The following is an 18,916-nucleotide window of genomic DNA, read 5'->3' as shown; positions in this document are numbered from 1 at the left end:
CATATTCATAACTATTACAGTCTCCACAGAGTGATTTACGATGCCACCAGAGCGCCACCCAGTGGCATGATTTTTTTTCCTTTTAAAGTGAGCCTCAGGGAGCCATGGGCAAGCATCCTACCAAGTTTCATTTCAATCACACGTGCCGTTGCAGAGATATAAACTTCTTCATTTTAAAGAGCGCCACCTAGTGGTGATGGCCTGAAATTGTGCACGGTGCTTAAGGAAGACATGAGGAACTATGGACCCAAGCTTAGTGTCAATTGGACAAACCAATGTGGAGAAATGGTCCTCTTCCTTTTTTGACTAAAAATGTACAGGAAGTGTTAATTTTATAGTGTTCTTATTCTTTGAAATTTAATAAATGTTCAAATTACTTTTTTTACCAGGGCGGTCCCCAGGTGCTAGGGAAAACTTTTGTGCGAATCGGACAAAGCGTGTAGGAGGACCACGAAAAAGTAGTTTGAGGACATTTCACGCTCTAACGAAAAAAAATGATAGGCGGAAGTGGGCGGGGCCTATATGGGGAGATTCAGCTCCATTCACCGAACGCGTGGATATAAGGTTTTTGAATGTCGACAAACTATGCGGGAGTTATTAAGTAAACAAAAAGTCAAAATACTTTTCTCAATCGTAGCGCCACCAAGTGGCTGACCAAAAAGCGACCCACAGAATATCAAATTTTCAACCAGGCCTGGCAACTTTGCCAAATAAAATTGAGTTTTCATATATGTTCAGGAGGAAAAAACGCAGTCAAAGGCGCTAAAAATATAATAGGTAGGAGTAAGAAACGAAGCAAAAACAATAGGGACCTCCAGCGGTCGCTGGCTCGGTCCCTAATAATACAAGGCTGATATTTTGTTTTGTTTGCTCTATTTGAAAAGTGTCCTGAGATAACTTCTGTTATGAATTGGTGCTATACAAATAAAACTGAATTGAATTGAATTGAATTTGGTCTCATTGTGTGATGATTTCTAATTTAATCTCCATTAAAGATTTGGTAAAAGGAAACGGCACTTTGGTTTTAAGGTGAAACAAAACAGTTAGAAAACATTGAATATTAAACTCATAATATTACAAAACTGAAGTTAAAATCTATAGAAATAACATTATTGTCCGTCTCACAGGGACGTATTTTGCCCCCGTTGTTTCCTTTTTAAAGACATTTATTGAAAATGTTTGTAGAATCTATCGTAACCCAGTATCCACCCCTTGCTGTTCATGAGTCTGACAGCTGGTGGGTAATAACTGTTATTTGCACCAGTGACTGTGAGTTAAGGAGGTGCTGCACTATCACTCTCCACAACCTTTATGCTTCAATTGAAAAACAAAAGTATGAATCGCAGCACAGATTCTGGTCAAGTGTTTGTCCTTCTGCTGCTGGACCTCACAGCTCGGTACAGAAACAATGTCAAATTATTTAAGTCTAACATCAATTCAATCAAATTCAATTCAGTTTTATTTGTGTAGTGCCAACACTTCATAACAGAAGTAACTCAGGACACTTTTCAAAATAGAGCAGGTCTAGACTGAACTCCAAGACAGACATTATTTAGCAATATGTTGAGTACTGCAATTATCCAAAATGATAAAGTATCATTTGTATGCAGATATATATATATATATATATAGACGTGTGTCCGAATTAATACAGTTCATTAGATTTCCTGATTCCAGAATTTTGGCCACCAAACAACGACGAAAGTCCAGATCTAGAGTCGGTGTTTGGTTTGACCGTTCTGGCTACTGTAGAAATACTTATCTTTGTATTCTATTTTTTAATTCTACCTCATTATCATCTTGTCAACCGTCTGCGAACTAAACTGTACGAAATGAGCTCTACAAATAAAGTTTGATTGATTACTGTTTGACTTCCTGTCTGTGGCTCTCAGCTCCAAGCCCATTGGTTCCTACTGAAGATGTACAGCCCTAAAAACACCTCACAAATACATAGTTTAGTGTTCAAAACTCACTGTAGTTTCTATCAAACAAACAGGAGGAAATAGTGCATTTGTTGGGGACTATTTCCAGTCTCTAGTGAGTATCAGTATACATAAACTACAGTGTGGCTTATTGACAAGTTTTTAATAGTTTTCAGGCAATAATGAAGCTCTGTGGCACAGAACATATATCAGACCTTGGTTCACTGTATGTAAGATAGACACAGTTTCAGTGGATTTCAGTGTCAGTTTTCAAGTCTGAAATGTTTGTGGATTATCTGCATGAAGCCCCCGCTGTGTGAGGAGTTACAGCTGCCACCGGAGGGAAAAACCTCCCAGGATGAAAGAACAGCAGCAAACAATACTGTTGTGACATCAGACACAACTCCAAACAATAAATGTGCCAGCATCCCGCCAGCCTCTGCCGAGGAGACGAGCTGAGCCGCAGCCAGCCGCGGCTGCTGCTCATTGGCTCAGAGCTGCCTCAGGATCGCACTGTTTCCATGGTTCCCATTGAAGACCAACAGGTGAAGGAGAGCGCGGGGGGGGGAATACTATGGAGGGATTTGGATTATGCAGCCATTTAAATTTGCTCATTTGAATATTTGTGCTGGTGTTTTTATGTTTTCACTGATTTTCTTCTCAAACAGGAAACTGCTCAGTTACAGTCAGTGTGTGTTCAGACGCTGAGAGACAGACACACACCTCCTTATCTTCATCTTCATGTTTTAAGAAGTTTACATGTCAAATCTTATTTAGAGAAATGGACCATTCAGAGTCAGATGGACCAGAAACATTTCTGTAACTTATGTAACAGCACAAAAAGAATATTAAATACAAGTTGTTTGCTTCAAGATTATTATTATTATTATTATTATTATTTTGAATTGTTCATCTTTTCTACTGGTGATTCAACGGTTTCACGTCTGTCAAACTCAACTAATATTGTCTGTGCTGAGAAGACTTCACATCCAGAGCTGCCTGAAACAGCCTCAACCACAGTAAAAACAAATCACTAAAACTTTCAGTTGGATTGATAGAGAACTGATATTTAATGCAGATTACTGGGAACGGTGGTGGACTTACGTTAATGTACTTAACTTACGTCAGGTATGTAACGTAACTTACGATCTTTTCTTTAATCCTAACCAAGTAGTTTTTGTGTCTAAACCTAACCGGACATTAACCACGCAGGGTGGATTTAAAAGTCTAACTGGACGATAGATATTAATTCTTGCTAACTTGACCGCGGAGTGTCCAAAAACAACGCTGGAGGAATTTCAGCTTTATCTTTTGAAGCGTAGGATCAGTGACCAAGAGGCAAACTAACCTGTTTATTATAGTTACCATGATGGCGAAGGTCACCCGAGCTTTGCACATCTAAATACATGTTAAACCTGAAGGGAGAACAACAACGTATTCTGGGTCTTTTGTTTTCTTTGGACTACAGTGGTTTCAGAACACATTGTAACAGTGTTTCCACATTGTGATTAAAATATTGATTAGAGGCTCTTCAAAAGCTCAATGTCAGCTAAAATCAAATGTTTCCACTCAGAGTCTGTTAAAATGTTTCTGGTTCAATATCAGACACAAACATCCAGTTTTTATGGGGACATGAAATAGTTAAAATGTCCTGAGTACAGTCACACAAACATCAGCAGTCTGTCAGTGCTGTATCTCCCCCGCTTCCTCTCTCCTCAACGCTTCACAACCAAAAACTGCCTCCAAATGACCTCGTTGTTAACAACCCGTCTCTTCCTCTCTCTAGCTCATCAACACATTTTTTGAATGACTTGTTACAATTTGGAAATTACATAATAAAGTTCAGAAAAATAAGCAGAGCTAATGTTTGTGCTGACAGTGTCCTGTGGGGAGTGAAGCAGCAGTGGAGAATATTAGATCTGGAAAAAGTCATTTTGATTGTTTTGGGCTGCACGAAACAGTAAAAAGATTCACGATTTGTAGAATGATATTTTATTTTACTTCATTATAATGCTGTTTGTCACATTTTACCTTCATCTGATAATATTGGACTAACTCTACAGCCCTAGAATGAATGTGGTGTTGACCTGATGGAGAGAAATGTGATGTGAATGTAGATTTTGATGGATTGTTTGCTCATTGCTGTATTTATTATAATAGGTTTTATATATTTACGGTGGCTTTGTCCACTTTGTGTATTTATGATCTACTTTAGCAGCTGTGTGTGTGATTTGGAGGCTGTCACATTGTAAATGGATGTTTGTCATTAATGCCTTCCTACTGCAGCCGCTCCCTGTTTACGATGGCTCCTCGTTGTCATGAACCCTTTGCCTGACGAAGGTCTAACACCGAAACGTCCCATACATGTACTGCAGGTGAGACAGTGTGCAGGTGTTTGTCTTTGCAATTCTTTCCTCATTCCTGCTGAAGAACATGAGCTGCTGAATAAAAGATGTGTACACTCCCTGTTTACTGCCGCTGGAACGTCTCTGATCAGTAAAATACGAGTCCTGATCAGTGCTGATAAACAAACGAGTGAAATGCTGCAGAACAAATAGTCCTCTCTGTTTCCCATGCACACACCTTCTGTGTGTTTGAGCGGTTATTGTTGTCTCGGCCCTCGTAATGACTCATCACTGTTGACATGTGAAGTCACGATTCAGCAGTATAGCACCAGTAGATAACTTTAATGGGCTGTACAGTGTGTGAGAGAGTTTATGAGTGTGTGGGAGTTTTCCAGCAGCACCTCGGGGAGCGTGTGACAGCGAGGAAATGACTCGTATCAATCAAAGAAATGTCGCATTAGCACCTCTTGGGGTGTCGCACAGCGGCTGTTATCCCTCGGCTCACGGCGGCGCCGACAGGAACGCAACAAGTGACTGCAAACATCACAGATTGTGTAAATCAATAATCTATTTTATCCGGTCTGAAGCCACATGTTTACCATCCACTGTTTAGATCTTGGTGCTTTTTAACTTAGATTCGAACCGGATGAAGGATTTTAGTCATCAGACGTCTGGATCTTAAGTTATCAGAGAAACAAGCTGAGCTAACGTTAGCAGCAGCTCGGCTCGCAGCCCCTCTGGGACGTCCTTTGTCTGTCCAACAGCGTGGGAGAAGCAGTGATTGTTAAGGTGGAACTGCTTTATTAAATTATCTTTTGTAAATCTAGAACAGCTTTGCTGTTTCCAGCTTTAGAGCTCCACTGAAACTCAACTACATGTAACATTAGCATCCAAAACACACAGCAGGTTAAACAAGGGCCGCTGCAGGTAATGGGATTGTTTTCTTTATTATATAAAAGATTATATATAACGTGTGGTTCCTGTGTTCAGTGTAGTAGTGACATTAATCAGTGAGGATGGTTGCTGTCACCCTGTACTGTATACTTATATATGTATAAATGTGTTGGGTTGATTGTGGCTGCAGAGCCGTTGACATGTCGACCATCACTCTGCAGAATGAACAGGTTGAGCTTCAGCGATAATGCACTCATAACTGACCCGACTGAATATTGTGAATATGGAAGTCGTGTTAACGAGCACACAGACAGGAGCAGTGTGGTTGGGTATATGTTGGTGTTACTGATGCATGTGAGAAGTGAAGTGTGAGGGAGGAGCGATGGAGCAACAAAATGTCCGACTCAGAGCCTGATCACAACTGCTAACAACAGCGTCTTGATTTGGGTGAAACTGGATCATATTTTATGGACAGAATATTGTCTGGTTTTTCCTCTGACGTCCTCCGGCTGCTCTGCCTCAACTCCACTAACTGCTAATGAAGCTGCAACTGAACGGGGCTCAGCAGCCTCCCGGTGAACACAACCTCTGAGACAGACAGTGGACAGTTTGACAACAGCGGTACCGAGGTGATTTATGGAGTTTCCTGATGGACTTGTTGCTTAAAGAAGCTAACTGTTGTCGCTAACAGTAATGTAAGCTTCCAGTCCGACAGAGTCAGCTAATGGGTCCACTACTGCTGATGGACTGGGGGGATGTGGCACACAGCGCTAATGGCTACAAGTCCCTCCCTAACCTAAATACAGAAATATGAGGAGGCAAACAGCTCTCTGATTCACGTGGACTTCAAATAATAAGAAATACTGTCCTTTAAGTTTGAAGTAAATTATCAGCACATAAACAGCTGCAGTGTATAATTATTCAACCAGGAGCTACAGCAGAAGGAGGCTGAAGGCTCAAAGACTCTCTAATGGCAGAAATTAAAGACTGTACAGAGAACAAGAGTGACATTAAGAAACAGGCAGAGCTGCAGCAAACACAACCCCGTCCAGCAACATGTTTGTCCCTGCTAATGTGTCTCATTAGAGTGTCATTAAGTCACAAACTGAACCCTGACAGGATTAGTCAGCGCTCTTCACTTCAATGTGACTGTCAGAAAAATGACTCAAGTGCAAAAGAAGAAAATGAACAATGACTAATGTTTGTTCAGTTTCAGACTGATTTTTAACACGCAGGATCAAACACTGTTTCAGTCATTATTATGAGTTTGTAGCAGTTCAATAGTAAGAATCTCGAAACGCTGATGTTGATAAAGGTAAAATTATTTCTCTCCAGCTCTGATGCTGCCATTATTGTTTAACCAGCAGCTGCCAGTATTTCCTAATAGGATGTAAGATGCGATCTTGTGATCATATCGGTGAAATGTGTTAGCATATTTAAGACCCGAGCAGCAACCGCTATGAAGCACTATTAAACTGTGTGGAATTATTATTTTTCCGCTAAATTAATCGCATTTTTGGCTGCAAACGCAGCTCGAGACACGTTTTACTGATACGTATGATATATTTAACAAACTCCTAAAGAATTGATCGGATCAACTTTAAATCATTGCGATTAAAAGTTGTGTTCTTTGCGTCCAATAACGTGTCTGTGTTGAATTCTGACGCATCGCCATGAAACAGGAAGTTGTCATAACTTCAGTTTACTTGAGTTGACTGTCCGATCTCAACAAAACATCACACGTTTGATAAGAATCCCGCCCTGAACACGTCTGACTTTCAGGTATTCAGTTCACGGTCTGCACACGAGGCTGATGCTGCAACCGCAGACTGCGAGGGATCATCGCCGCTTGCAGCTTTAATTTGCATTTACATTTTCTGTATCGCTGGTCGAGAACTCAAAGATTCACTACACAACACCACCAGCTTCAGTTTGAAGAGAAGAGCTGCAACAGAGAGACGGTGGGTTAGAGGAAAGTTGAGAGCTGGAGAATGAAACGAGAGAGAGTGGGAGGACTGACAGAGAGAGAGAGAGAGATCCTCTCATGAGCCGGTGAGTCAGAAAACTTCCAGTCACGACTGATTCTACTCAGAGCTGAACTTATTGTTCCAGCCGTGTGTGTGTGTCAGGTTTCCATGAAAGTCCTCACACACCCTCGATCCTGCTCGTACTGAATTCACCTCGTACGGGAGCGAGGACGCCCCCGCGTCTCACAGCGAACCACGACTTAACTCAGAACTCACTCTGTTCTGAACAGACAGATAATTCAGCTTTCTTTCAGCGGGACCTTGACGAGCTGTTTAACAGACTCCTCACATAAAGATGTTTCTCCAAAAGAGCAGGTTTAACAAAGTCCCTTCCCCAAATGGTACGACTGTATTCCACTCTACTCGCTCTATTTCGGTTCTCCATTATAAACAGTACCCGGTGCTCTTTTGGTATCGAGCTAGCTCGGTCAAAGGTCCAAGCGAACAGCAGACGGAACGGGGCAGACGGAACGGGGCATCAATAGCGAACACAATTTTTTAATTCCCGCACTTTTTGCCAGATTTGCAAAGATTTGTTCATCAACAGATAAAAGATGGACGTTGATGAGATGAGCTAAGTTAGCATAGCCATGATCAACCAAACTCCATTCAAAAAAACGAAAGTCATTTCGGCATCTTTTTCATGCGTTTACTGCAATTAAATCACAGCAGTTTGTTTTGGGTTCGTACCGGTGTGGTAAGCTTGATTAAAGGTTAATATGCAACAGAAATAAGCAGCGCAAGGTGGATATTAGCTTTCTGTGTGAACATCAAACCTCCAGACCTGCTCTCTGCTCTGTATCACAGTCAGATATTTACCTGCTGTCACCAGGATCAACAGTCCTTTTGTGTGCCTTCACCGTCGACTCGTATAATTAAATATGACAGCGGGATACACATTCATATTCGATGTCAGAGAACGGCTAGCAAACACACACACAACTGACTTCATTCAGAGAATGAATCACATGGCTGCTATTAAGGGACACACAGAGGAATATCCAACACCTGCTCCTTCATATCATCACTGAAACCCTCCAGGAATCTAACTCCCGCAGAGGAGCCGATTGTACTGAAATAATCAATCAGCAACCGGCCAGAAAGGTGACGTGTTCATTCAGCACTGAACAGACCTTAAAGGATTGATTTATAGACCTTATTGATCAGATTCAGGGCTCTTTATTGCTCCTTCTGGTCCCCTACGATCTGGTATGTATGTATGACGGGACAGACCTTCACCTGAGTCGTCTTACATTGTTTCTATCCAGGCTGTCCCGAATACCGTCGTTTTGGGCTTTGAAAGCTTCAGTGAGAATGACCAGCGAATATTCGAGGGTTACTATGTGCTCTGAAGGGGTCGATCACGAGTCTGGGATGCAAAACAAGCGTTTTGCAGTCCGTCCTGGACATCACAGGCTGTTTTCGGGGGATTGTTGTGGCTAAAAATACCTGATTTCACTGCAGGTTTTCAAAAGAAACTGTCAAACCAAACTCCATTCAAAAAACTGCTGTTTATAGAAGGACCATCACTGAGACTCTCTTCAATCTACAGTCACATCTCACTGGCTCAGTAACATCATTAACTAACCTGGGAGGAAGAGGCTCTTCTGTTACTCTCCTTCAACAAGAAAAATAGTAAAATCATAAACTGTGTTTTTTATTGTTCAGTGTGTAAAATGCTTACAGACATAGACCTACTGGCGCTGGTTTCAGCCAAAAGGGGGCGTGGAAGACAAGAAAGTAACGTCTGCTCTTATCTATAAATAACGTAGGATGCTGCTGTAGATGTGTACTTTTATGAATTGAATGCTCTTTTGTGACACGTATAATGTCTTACTGGATTCCTATATATATATATATATATATATATATATATATATGTAAACTAGTGTGTAACTAATTATTTTATGAATGAACAATGCTGGTTAATTGTGTCTGTGTATTTGTGTGTTTGTCTTTAAATTCTGCTCAATCTTGTTTCTGTTTTCTGAGTGTTTAATTACTTTTAGAGCAGTCGACTAGCATGCTTTTAAATTTCCGTCTCATCGCCGGAATCGGTCGTAGTTTTATCTGCTGTGGTTACAACAAGCTGATGTGGTGAATCAGAGGAGTGAAGGGCTGGTTATCAGTATAAAAGCATTGTGTAGCAAACATCCCTCTAACGTTAGCAGCATTCAGTGAACCACATTAAAGATCAATCTGATATAAAGTGTGCTGTGTGGGAGGAGCAGACGACATGTAAACGTCCTCAGAGCTGCAGTTTCTCCACCGTTCATCAGCTCCACTGAACCTGCCTTTCTTTCCTCCTTTCAATCGCCATGGCAACGTGTAGCCATAGGCCATTATTCTTAATGGCTACCTTGGGCCCCTCAGTGTGTGTGTGTGTGTGTCATATAACAGTTAGTGCAAAGTGGTGTCCTAGTATACACACTCCAACAATTCCACCTCAATAAACAAAGTAAAGTCTCATTTTATGTGTGTGTGTGTGTGTGTGTGTGTGTGTGTGTGTGTGTGTGTGTGTGTGTGTGTGTGTGTGTGTGTGTGTGTGTGTGTGTGTGTGGATGTTGATGAATGCTCTGGTCCTTGAATGTGTCGCCTGTAAAGCTGCATTATCATGTAGTCTGGATGTTAGTGGTGCTGCTGTTATATAATTTAAACATTAATAATAACACTGAACAATAATATTCATATTATTACCAAAGTTATTTAAATCTGCTTTTTGTTGGTTAAAAATGTCTCAACTCTTCAAAATGTGGTTGCTTACATAGATTAGCATAGCACGTAGCATATAAGTACAGGAAAGGAGGAAGTTGACCGAGGCTTGCTCAACTGTGATTGGAACACAGAGTGGAGGGGGCGGGGCTTAACAAGGGTGGGCGTGCTTCTCAATTGGGAATGATTCTGATTCACTCATAGGTTCGTGAATCCCACTGATCGAATCCAATTTATGCATTGTTATTGATCCCAATACCATTATGGATTCTGCTCATCGGTCTGTTGATTCTCTTATTGATTCCTGATCAGTTTCTGTGAGCCTGAACGCTTTGGACCGGTTCTTCCTCACCGCTGTCTCGCATTGTTTAACAATTAACTGTCAGAAAATCGGTGGCATTGATCAAATGAACTGATCAGGTTGAAATGAACGATTTGGAACCCGTCCATTGATCAAATGAACTGATCGGGTTGAAATGAACCCGTCTCTGCTGCAGAAACTTACTCCTTTTAGACGATCAATAAACAGCGATCATTAACTACCTGCTGACAGGCGTTTGTACTCATTGTGTTAACCGATCAGCTGAGCACTGCACCAATCATATCAAAGTATTGATCTGCAGGAGCAGAGGTGTATTTGTTTCTGAGCCACGAGCAGCTGAATGGACGGATATTGATTCTGCCGTCTCCTATAAACGACTCCATCACTTTCTCCTCTTCCTTTTCATTCTTCCTCTGCACAATTAATTTAACGCCATCTTTGCTTTAGAGGACACACACACACACACACACACACACACACACACACACACACACACACACACACAGAGCCTGGTCCATTGAGCAGAATGAAAATGCAGTTTGTGGAGTCTCTGGAGCTCAGCAGGGTGAACTGATGAGACCAAACAGAGCGCGCTCAGAACAGTGTCTTACACAACGGATAACACACACACACACACACACACACACACACACACACACACACACACACACACACACTACATGTATTGATATACGGTACTTTTGCCACACAGACTGTTGATCCTTGAGCAATATGTGAGTTCTTCTGCCTCTGTGAGGACATTTTTCTGTGTTCATGTTTATTCTCATCGGACCGCAGCAATAAACAGTGTATAAACTCTAGAGCTACATTCTATATTCAATCAATAATCTATAATCAATAAACAGTGTATAAACTCTAGAGCTACATTCTATATTCAATCAATAATCTATAATCAATAAACAGTGTATAAACTCTAGAGCTACATTCTATATTCAATCAATAATCTATAATCAATAAACAAGATGAAGATGAAGATAAAGATAAAGATGATGAAGATGATGAAGATGATGAAGATGAAGATGAAGATGAAGACGAAGACGATGAAGATGATGAAGATGAAGATGAAGACTTACTTCTTCCTGGTGTCGTAGCGTCCCGTGGTTCCGAGGCTCTGTGAGGGAACAGAGGAGGAGATGATGAGCTTTATATTGACTGTTGGATTATTGGACACTTTCTCTCAGTCAGCGGATAAAATACAATTTTCCAGGACAACACAGATTATTTCAGGATATTTGATCCATTTTAATACATTTCCAGGTGTTTCCATGATTTTAAAACCAGTTTCTACAAGTCTCACTGCTGTTTGTCGGGTTTTATATTCTTATAATATATATTTATAATCACTGATATCGATCAATCCTACAGTACATCACCACCTACTGCATGGATATAAAGTCATTATTTCACAGTTTGAGCTCTATAGACTTTATATGTTGTTTTTATATATATTATATATTGTTATGTTTTCACCAACGTGTATGTACATAATAGTTAATATATTAATAATATTAATAACTCCCTGTATGTGTACAGTCCTCAGTAGCAGGGTGGTGATGGTGTATTTCTAACGGGAACCACAGTGAGACATTTGCTCTGCAACGTCACGTGTGAAGGAGACGACGGGTCGATTTGATGGAGGAATGGCAGGTTCGGACGGCGTGGGGTTTAAATATTCCGTCGCCTTGACAACTGAAGACAACCCTGTGAGGGGAAATTACCGTCTGTATGCGAGCGATCACTCTGGCTCTCTGAGGTCTCCTCTCAATTCAATTCAATTTTATTTGTATAGCACCAATTCATAACAGAAGTTATCTCAGGACACTTTTCAAATAGAGCAGGTCTAGACCGAACTCTTTATAACATTAATTACAGAGACCCAACAGTACCACCATGAGCAAGACCTTGGAGACAAGGGCAAGGAAAAACTGCCTGTTAAAAGGCAGAAACCTAGGACAGATCCTCCGGCTCTAGGTGGGTGGTCGTCTGTCTCGACCAGTTGGGGTGAGAGAGAGAGAGAGAGAGACAGAGAGAGAGAGAGACATGGCACATGGACGGCCTGAAGACGTTAACAATGCGCCGCCCTGCAGGGATCCTCCATATCTGTGAGGATGAAGCTCTCCTCTGCTGGAGACATCTTCTTCCTCACATGAGATCTCTGCAGGTCGCTGCCTTGCTGTCAGCTCCTATTTCATTCTGGCTTCCTTCCCCCATCGTACAGGATACTTTTATCATGGCTCACTGTCAGCTCAACAAGTCCTCTGAATCAGTGCCTCAACCACTGACCAGTCCTTCGTACCGTCTCTACCACTGTGGACCCCAGCAGGGTTCCCATTTCTTTTTAAGTAATCATTTTCCAGGACACAACAGAACATATAATTTACAGACAGGTCGAGTATAAACAGATTTAACTCCAGTTTTATTCCTTGTTAATGTAAATTGTCTAATAGAACAATGGCCAAGCACCAGGGACAAGGAAACAATGAATTTGTCAAAAAAGAAGCCTATTAAGTACGATTGTTACAAATAACAATAAAATATACAATACAGATAGAAAGTTCATACAAATGATTCGTTTTACACAAACTTCCTGCAGTTCCTACAGTTTTTAATATAATATGAAATCTCCATCAAGGAAGAAAAGGGTTCCTTAAGGGACGATGTTGGGAACCGCGGCTGTACACTAATAACATCCCTTCTACCTTTGTTCTGGAAGTACAGGAACAATATTCATCATTAGTCTGTTACTTCCTCACTGCCAGCAGGAACAGGTTGGAGAGGTTATTGGTGAAGACCAGCCTCTCCTCCTCTGCTCTCTCATATCTTCACTCTGGATCGTGATGAGGGCAGCAGCGGGAAGTTTTTGGCGGCGCCGTTCTCCGGTGAAGGCGGATGCTTTGCCTCCCGCCGGCCGCAAAATGAGATTATGGCTCAATCCGCGGGAGGAAATGTGTTGACTGCTCCTCACACTCACATACAGCACACAGCGGGCCTTCAGTGTCGAACAAACCGCTGATAGAGACTAAAACACACACACCTCCCAAAGATACACTTGTAAAGAGCATCATCAACATAATGTTAACAGCAGTCACACAGTCGTGACTCTGTTCAAACAGCTTCTCTGCCGCAGACTCTCTCCACGGACTCAGAAACCATCCGGTGGCTGAAAGCAGCTGATGGGAGATACAAGAACCCACCGTTCACTGCAGCAGCGTTAAAGGACAGAGGCTCACATCACAACTCTTCTGTTCGTAGATGAATCATATCGGGGTACAAAATGTTACCTTTGTCCCGAGGGCAGTGCAGGGGACTCTTTATTGTCTATACGGTGGCCTTATTAGGACATCTGAGCCTGACCTGTTGTACGTAACCCTTTCCTTCTGCAGTTGAATCAGGTTTACAGTCAACTTAATTTACTCTGAATAAAATGATCTTGTATAAAGGATGAACTCCACAGCGAGGGCAGGAATCCTGTCTTCATCTCTTTATTCCTCTCTGTCTTCCATCCAACAGTTTAACATGTCGCCTTTCTCAACCTCTTTCTAAGAACTCTGAACACATTCCTGCGAGGATGTTTTGGCTCCAAGGACGCAGTGCTGTTTGTACTCTGATACAAAGCCCACATGAGGACGCGTCCACCTGATGCCTCCACATCATGTTCACACCGGAGGAGCAGTTTGCTTCCGGACGATAAATATATAAAAGGATGTGATTGGATAATGCAAGGCTGTGATTGCTCATTGACTCTGCACCTGGACCGAGTGCTCCCCGCAGGTGCATCACAGTGACGATGATGATGATTGGTTGTGTCCCACCGTGCGGACACACACAGCTCATAATGATGCAGATTAATCCACACTGAGCAAACCCAGAGCTTCAAATCTCTGATACTAAGAAGATGTTTTCAGACGACATTCATGAATAAAAACCCCAAATAGTTGAGTTAACCGCTGAGAAGAGTCTCAGTGAAACCAAACCAACGTTAAACTGCGTTCAGGAGCTGCTCTTCGTCCCCAGGACCAAAGTACCAGAGGTTGCAACACGGACCTTTTCTCTTGTAACACAGGAAGTCTCTTACCACTGCTCTGCTGCATATGCTAACTGTACCAGCTGCTGGTCCTATTAGCTGTCTGTACCCAGACTGGCAGCTGGAAGGACGGGGGGAACCATGCTACTTTACTGAACCGACGACTACAAGCTTGTTTCTTAAATAAAAGTGCACAAGTATTATCAGCAAAATGTACTTAGTGCAAAAGTAAAAGTAATAATTCCAGACTAAAATGTCTGTCAGTGTTTTTATTTGGATTGTTGCATTAACAGGCAAACAGCTTATAAATATTGTAGTCGAGTCATTTTACTCATTTTATATCCTGTCAGGTGGCTCAGTTTCTTTTATAATTTCCATTGTTTTATAGTTTTCTTTTAATCTGTAAAGTCAGTACAGCTGTGAGATAAATGTAAATATAAAGAAATTAAAGTATAAAGGGATCAAAATACTGAAGTAAAAGTACCTCAAAGCACCTCCAGAACAATCAGACTCGGTCTCAAATACTTCTCTTCACATTTATTTTTTATTTAACCTTTATTTAACCAGGAGAGGTCTCATTGAGATTAAAAATCTCTTTTACAAGAGAGTCCATGTATTCGTATTTATGCTCTCAGTGTCTGCTCAGTGATTCAGTGCAAACAACCTCTTTTATATCCGTAGACTTTAAACCGTAGAGTTACTAGTTATGGATTAATTTCCCTTTCTATAAGCTTTATATTCGTTCCTGCATCGAGTGCATTTACTCACGTTTACTGACGCCTGAACACAGCTCGCAGAGACAGGAAGTAGTTTTAATGTCATTTCTTGTGTTTTATGGTCATTTTTTATCTTTTGTGAACCCAATCTTAGTTAATCTATGAAATGATTCTCCGTCAGCAGAGCGGTCTGTTGGTTGTGGACTGTTTCAGATCTGCATCGGGAGAACAAAGCACCGGAGCCGCTCGTCTCCGTTGACCTGACGCTGAATCAAACCTTCATCCTGCCGCCGCCTCACTTCCTCTTTCACTTCCTCTGGTATTTCTGTGAATGTCAAGGTGCCCGGCGTGTTCGTCTTCGGCTGCCCCGAGAGGACGCATGACTCCTTAATGTCAGAGGACGCCCTCTCTGCTGGGAGACGACGGGCTTCGTTTAATGCTGCTGGGTGATTGGCTGGAGCGGACGACGTGCTGATGAAGAGCCTGACCTTTCGTCTTCATCAGTGTACGGTGTAAGGTCAGGACTCGTTAAATCTTGAGCTTTGCAGACAAGAGAGGCAACGTATGGGAGTCCGTTAGGAGGAAATGTACTTGTTAAACTTTTGTACGTTAAGTCTGTAAATAATGACGATGGGACAACAGCTGTAAATAGCAAACACAGCACCACACTGGGACATTCAATTCAAATTGGCCGACTTCCTGTTGGGTTTAGGGTCTAAGAAGCTTTTTTGTCCATCTTGATGTGATACAAGTGCGTACTGATCATATTCACTCATCATTTATAGAATATTAGTTTTCTAAATATGAAACAATAAATACATCAAAAGAAAGAACAAAGCCTCTATTTTTATACACAAAAACATATTTTATTCTAACTTTGTTCTTTTCTTTATCAGCACTTGAATGTTGGTTATAGGTCAAAAACAACAGTTTGAACAAGATATTATAAATAAAATATTTTTTTTTCTTCTCACTTCCAAACTGTAACTACTATATATATAAATATATATTATAATATATAATTTATATATAATATATAAAAGAAATACAAATGTTTCTGCACACACACAGAGCCAATCTAACTAATATAACCCCCCCGTCTCTCTCCCTCTGTCTCTCCCCCCCTCTCTCTCTCTATAATGGCAGGGCCGAGTCTGACCGCAGACAGCTGAGTCCCCCTCCTGCCTCCCCCCTACTTCTCACTTCACCTTGCTAATTTGAACAAGGCTTTATTTTGATATTAGTCGGGGTCTGAACTGTAGCGGGCTTGTTGGCCTCTCCCCGGGTTAATTAGTTGAGCAATGCCAGCATTCATGGCCCGGGCGAGGAGCCTGCAGACGGGGGGAGACTGAGCTGTCCCTCCTGGCAGCGGCCGCCGGCTCTGGCACCTCTCGAGCGCTGGCTGGTGGGCTCGCCCACTGGGTGAGTGACAGGCTGACTGGCATGGGCACGGCGGCTCGCCGGACTTCAGCAGAGGTCAGTACTGACTGCGAGTGAGCTGGAGAGTAGCCTCGAGAGCAACCCCGTGAGGTTGTAATGCTTGTTACACATCGGAGAAAGAAGCAGACAACTCTGGTTTTACACTTATTTTTTATTCTATTTTGTAAATGCAGAACAACATATGCACATTGTGATGCACTAAGACACATAGGCCCAAGGCATTGTTACATTCAAATGGCAATACAATGTTGAAAAATCTGAGACACAGACAATTAGAGAAATGCAATTAACTAACAGAAAACATCCAATCCTTAATTGCACATAACTGTACCAACTTTACAGCTCGTTATCCTCAATTGACAATGAGGAGATACATTTCAGTGTTACAAGTAAAGAGGGAAATAATTCTCAGAAACATCAAACTGTCCCCCTTCTCCACTGGCTAAAAACAGAAAGTCAGCTAAATGGTAACTGAATACAACTCACACTTTTTTTCCTTCTAAAAAAATAAAATAGACTTCCCCATAAATCCACACATGGAGTACTACTGTACTCACTTTTGTCCATTTTGAACATAAATCAGACACCTTAACAATCAGTCTAGGTCAGCCATATCACAGATATTTAAGACTGCACTCATTTGAGTGACAGGCAACATAAAATGTATCTCTACCAACAAAAATAAAACCAAAGTGCATAGTGTGGTACAAAATAGAATTAAAACAACAAAACAGTGCATGGTATTTTATCAAGGCAATGTATTTCAAATTGCATCACTCAGTTTAGACCGGAGAAACACCAGAATCTCCTCTCTTAGTTCACAAAAACGTTTCAAAGCGTTTCCTTTGCTAAGCCATCTAACGTCATTGTGAATGAGCAAATCGTTCTATTCTGCAGACATGTCAGTCAACAGCTCGCGGAAAAGGCGGTGCTGTAAACTGGAGGTACAACGGATTAAGTTTATAATTGCCATGACAGAGTCCGTGGTCTCTTTTAACTCACCACTGAGCTTGGCACACAGGAGGCTTTGGTGGATGAGGCAATGTAGAGATCCGTCACCAACATGTTGACGTGCACCAAATCCAAGTTGTTCTCCTCAAAGAATGAAGCAATTTTGGTGAAGAGAATCTCATCGGTAGTGTGCCCCTCCATGGGAATTAGTCCAAGCAGATCCTCACGAAAACATTCCCCATCAAAAAATCGCACATAGGAGGCACAGCTGTGCAACATCACTGTTATCAGTCGACTCATCCACGGCCACAGACATCACCTCGGCCTTCCTCAGCTTGTCCAAAAGCGTCTCCTTGACTGTCTCGGCTTTTTCTTTTTGCCCGATATCCATGCCACTTGTAACGATGCCGCAGTTGCTCTCTCTTGATCCGTACAGGCCCGAAACAAAATGCGACGTCTTTGCTCATAACAAGATATAAGCCCTGTTATCTTCTGCCTCCGAGCAGCAGAGCCCGGTGGGAAAGTAGCCTCAAAGTTAGCATGTGTTGTCTTGAAATGCCTTCTCAAATGATACTCTTTGCACACGGCGAGGCACTCGTTGCAGATTAAGCATACAGGATTCCCATCAACGGCAATAAACGTGTATTTCTCTGTCCATTCATTGTTGAACTGCCTGTTCTCTGAGAAATCTTTTTTTTAAGGTAGAGAGAGACATTTTTTCTTGTTAGCCAAACTTCGTGCTTGGCTTGAAAGAAAGTCAGAGCGGTCAGAGCGCGAATGGGCGACTTTGATCTGTAGAATCTGTAGTTTGTCAGACTGAGTCCGGTTGGTTGACCGCTAATAGAACCTGTTGCTATGGTTACCCATTTAGGTAAATAGCTTTTTTCTCGATTTTAACCTTTAAAGGGAGTTGCATAACATGTTTTACATCAAAATGTCTGTATAATGAGGAAAGATGGAATCAATCAGCGTCCTTTATAACAAATAATTGACTATTTTAAAGATCTGGCAGTCAAAACAAACTATAGCTGACTTTATCTGAGGAGGATTGAGTTCCACAGGTGTCTTTTTTTACCCATAAGACTTTGTGTTTTGGGCTTCTGTTTCCAGCAGCTGTTGTTGGACAGATTTCAGAGTTATTTCCCTCAACGTCCATCTTTCTTCCTGTCTTTGTGTCTCCTTCCTTTACCTCGTTCTCTACCTCGTCTCTCTCTCTGTGCTGAACTCATTATTAATGGTTATAAGCACTTTACATGAAAACAATTTGATGATTTCACCGAAACACTTGAAAGTTCTGTTTGTTTGCTTGATGCCTTGTTTTCATTTTGTATTTCTTAGAGCTGAACTACCAAAAGTATGAGCTGATAACTGGTTAGTCAATGAGCAGAATGTGAATCAACAACGGTTCTGATAATCAATTAAATGTTTGATCATTTCTCAAGTGATTCACTCTGGAAGCGTTCAAGTGTTGGACGAACGTCATCATCCGTGAAACTCAGCAGAAATCTGTCAGCTTCACAGCGCGGTAAACAACCGAGTGAT

At 41.7% G+C, this 18,916-nt stretch overlaps 1 protein-coding gene across 6 annotated transcripts in view; it reads right to left on the bottom strand.

Moving 5' to 3' along the window:
* The window catches only part of ankfn1 (ankyrin repeat and fibronectin type III domain containing 1), an 84,344-nt gene that overhangs the window by 49,221 nt on the left and 16,207 nt on the right, over window positions 1-18,916 (bottom strand). For all 6 annotated transcript variants that reach the window (XM_051418213.1, XM_051418211.1, XM_051418212.1 and 3 more), the window contains one exon: window positions 11,317-11,354. In XM_051418213.1, the coding sequence (XP_051274173.1) occupies window positions 11,317-11,354 (38 nt within the window). The remainder of the gene's footprint in view (window positions 1-11,316; window positions 11,355-18,916) is intronic.

The sequence above is a fragment of the Dicentrarchus labrax genome, unplaced genomic scaffold, assembly GCF_905237075.1.
Source record: "Dicentrarchus labrax unplaced genomic scaffold, dlabrax2021, whole genome shotgun sequence".
Classification (NCBI taxonomy): Eukaryota; Metazoa; Chordata; class Actinopteri; family Moronidae; genus Dicentrarchus; species Dicentrarchus labrax.
The sequence above is the reverse complement of the archived record's forward strand: the minus strand, read 5'-3'. Positions and strand labels throughout refer to the sequence as shown.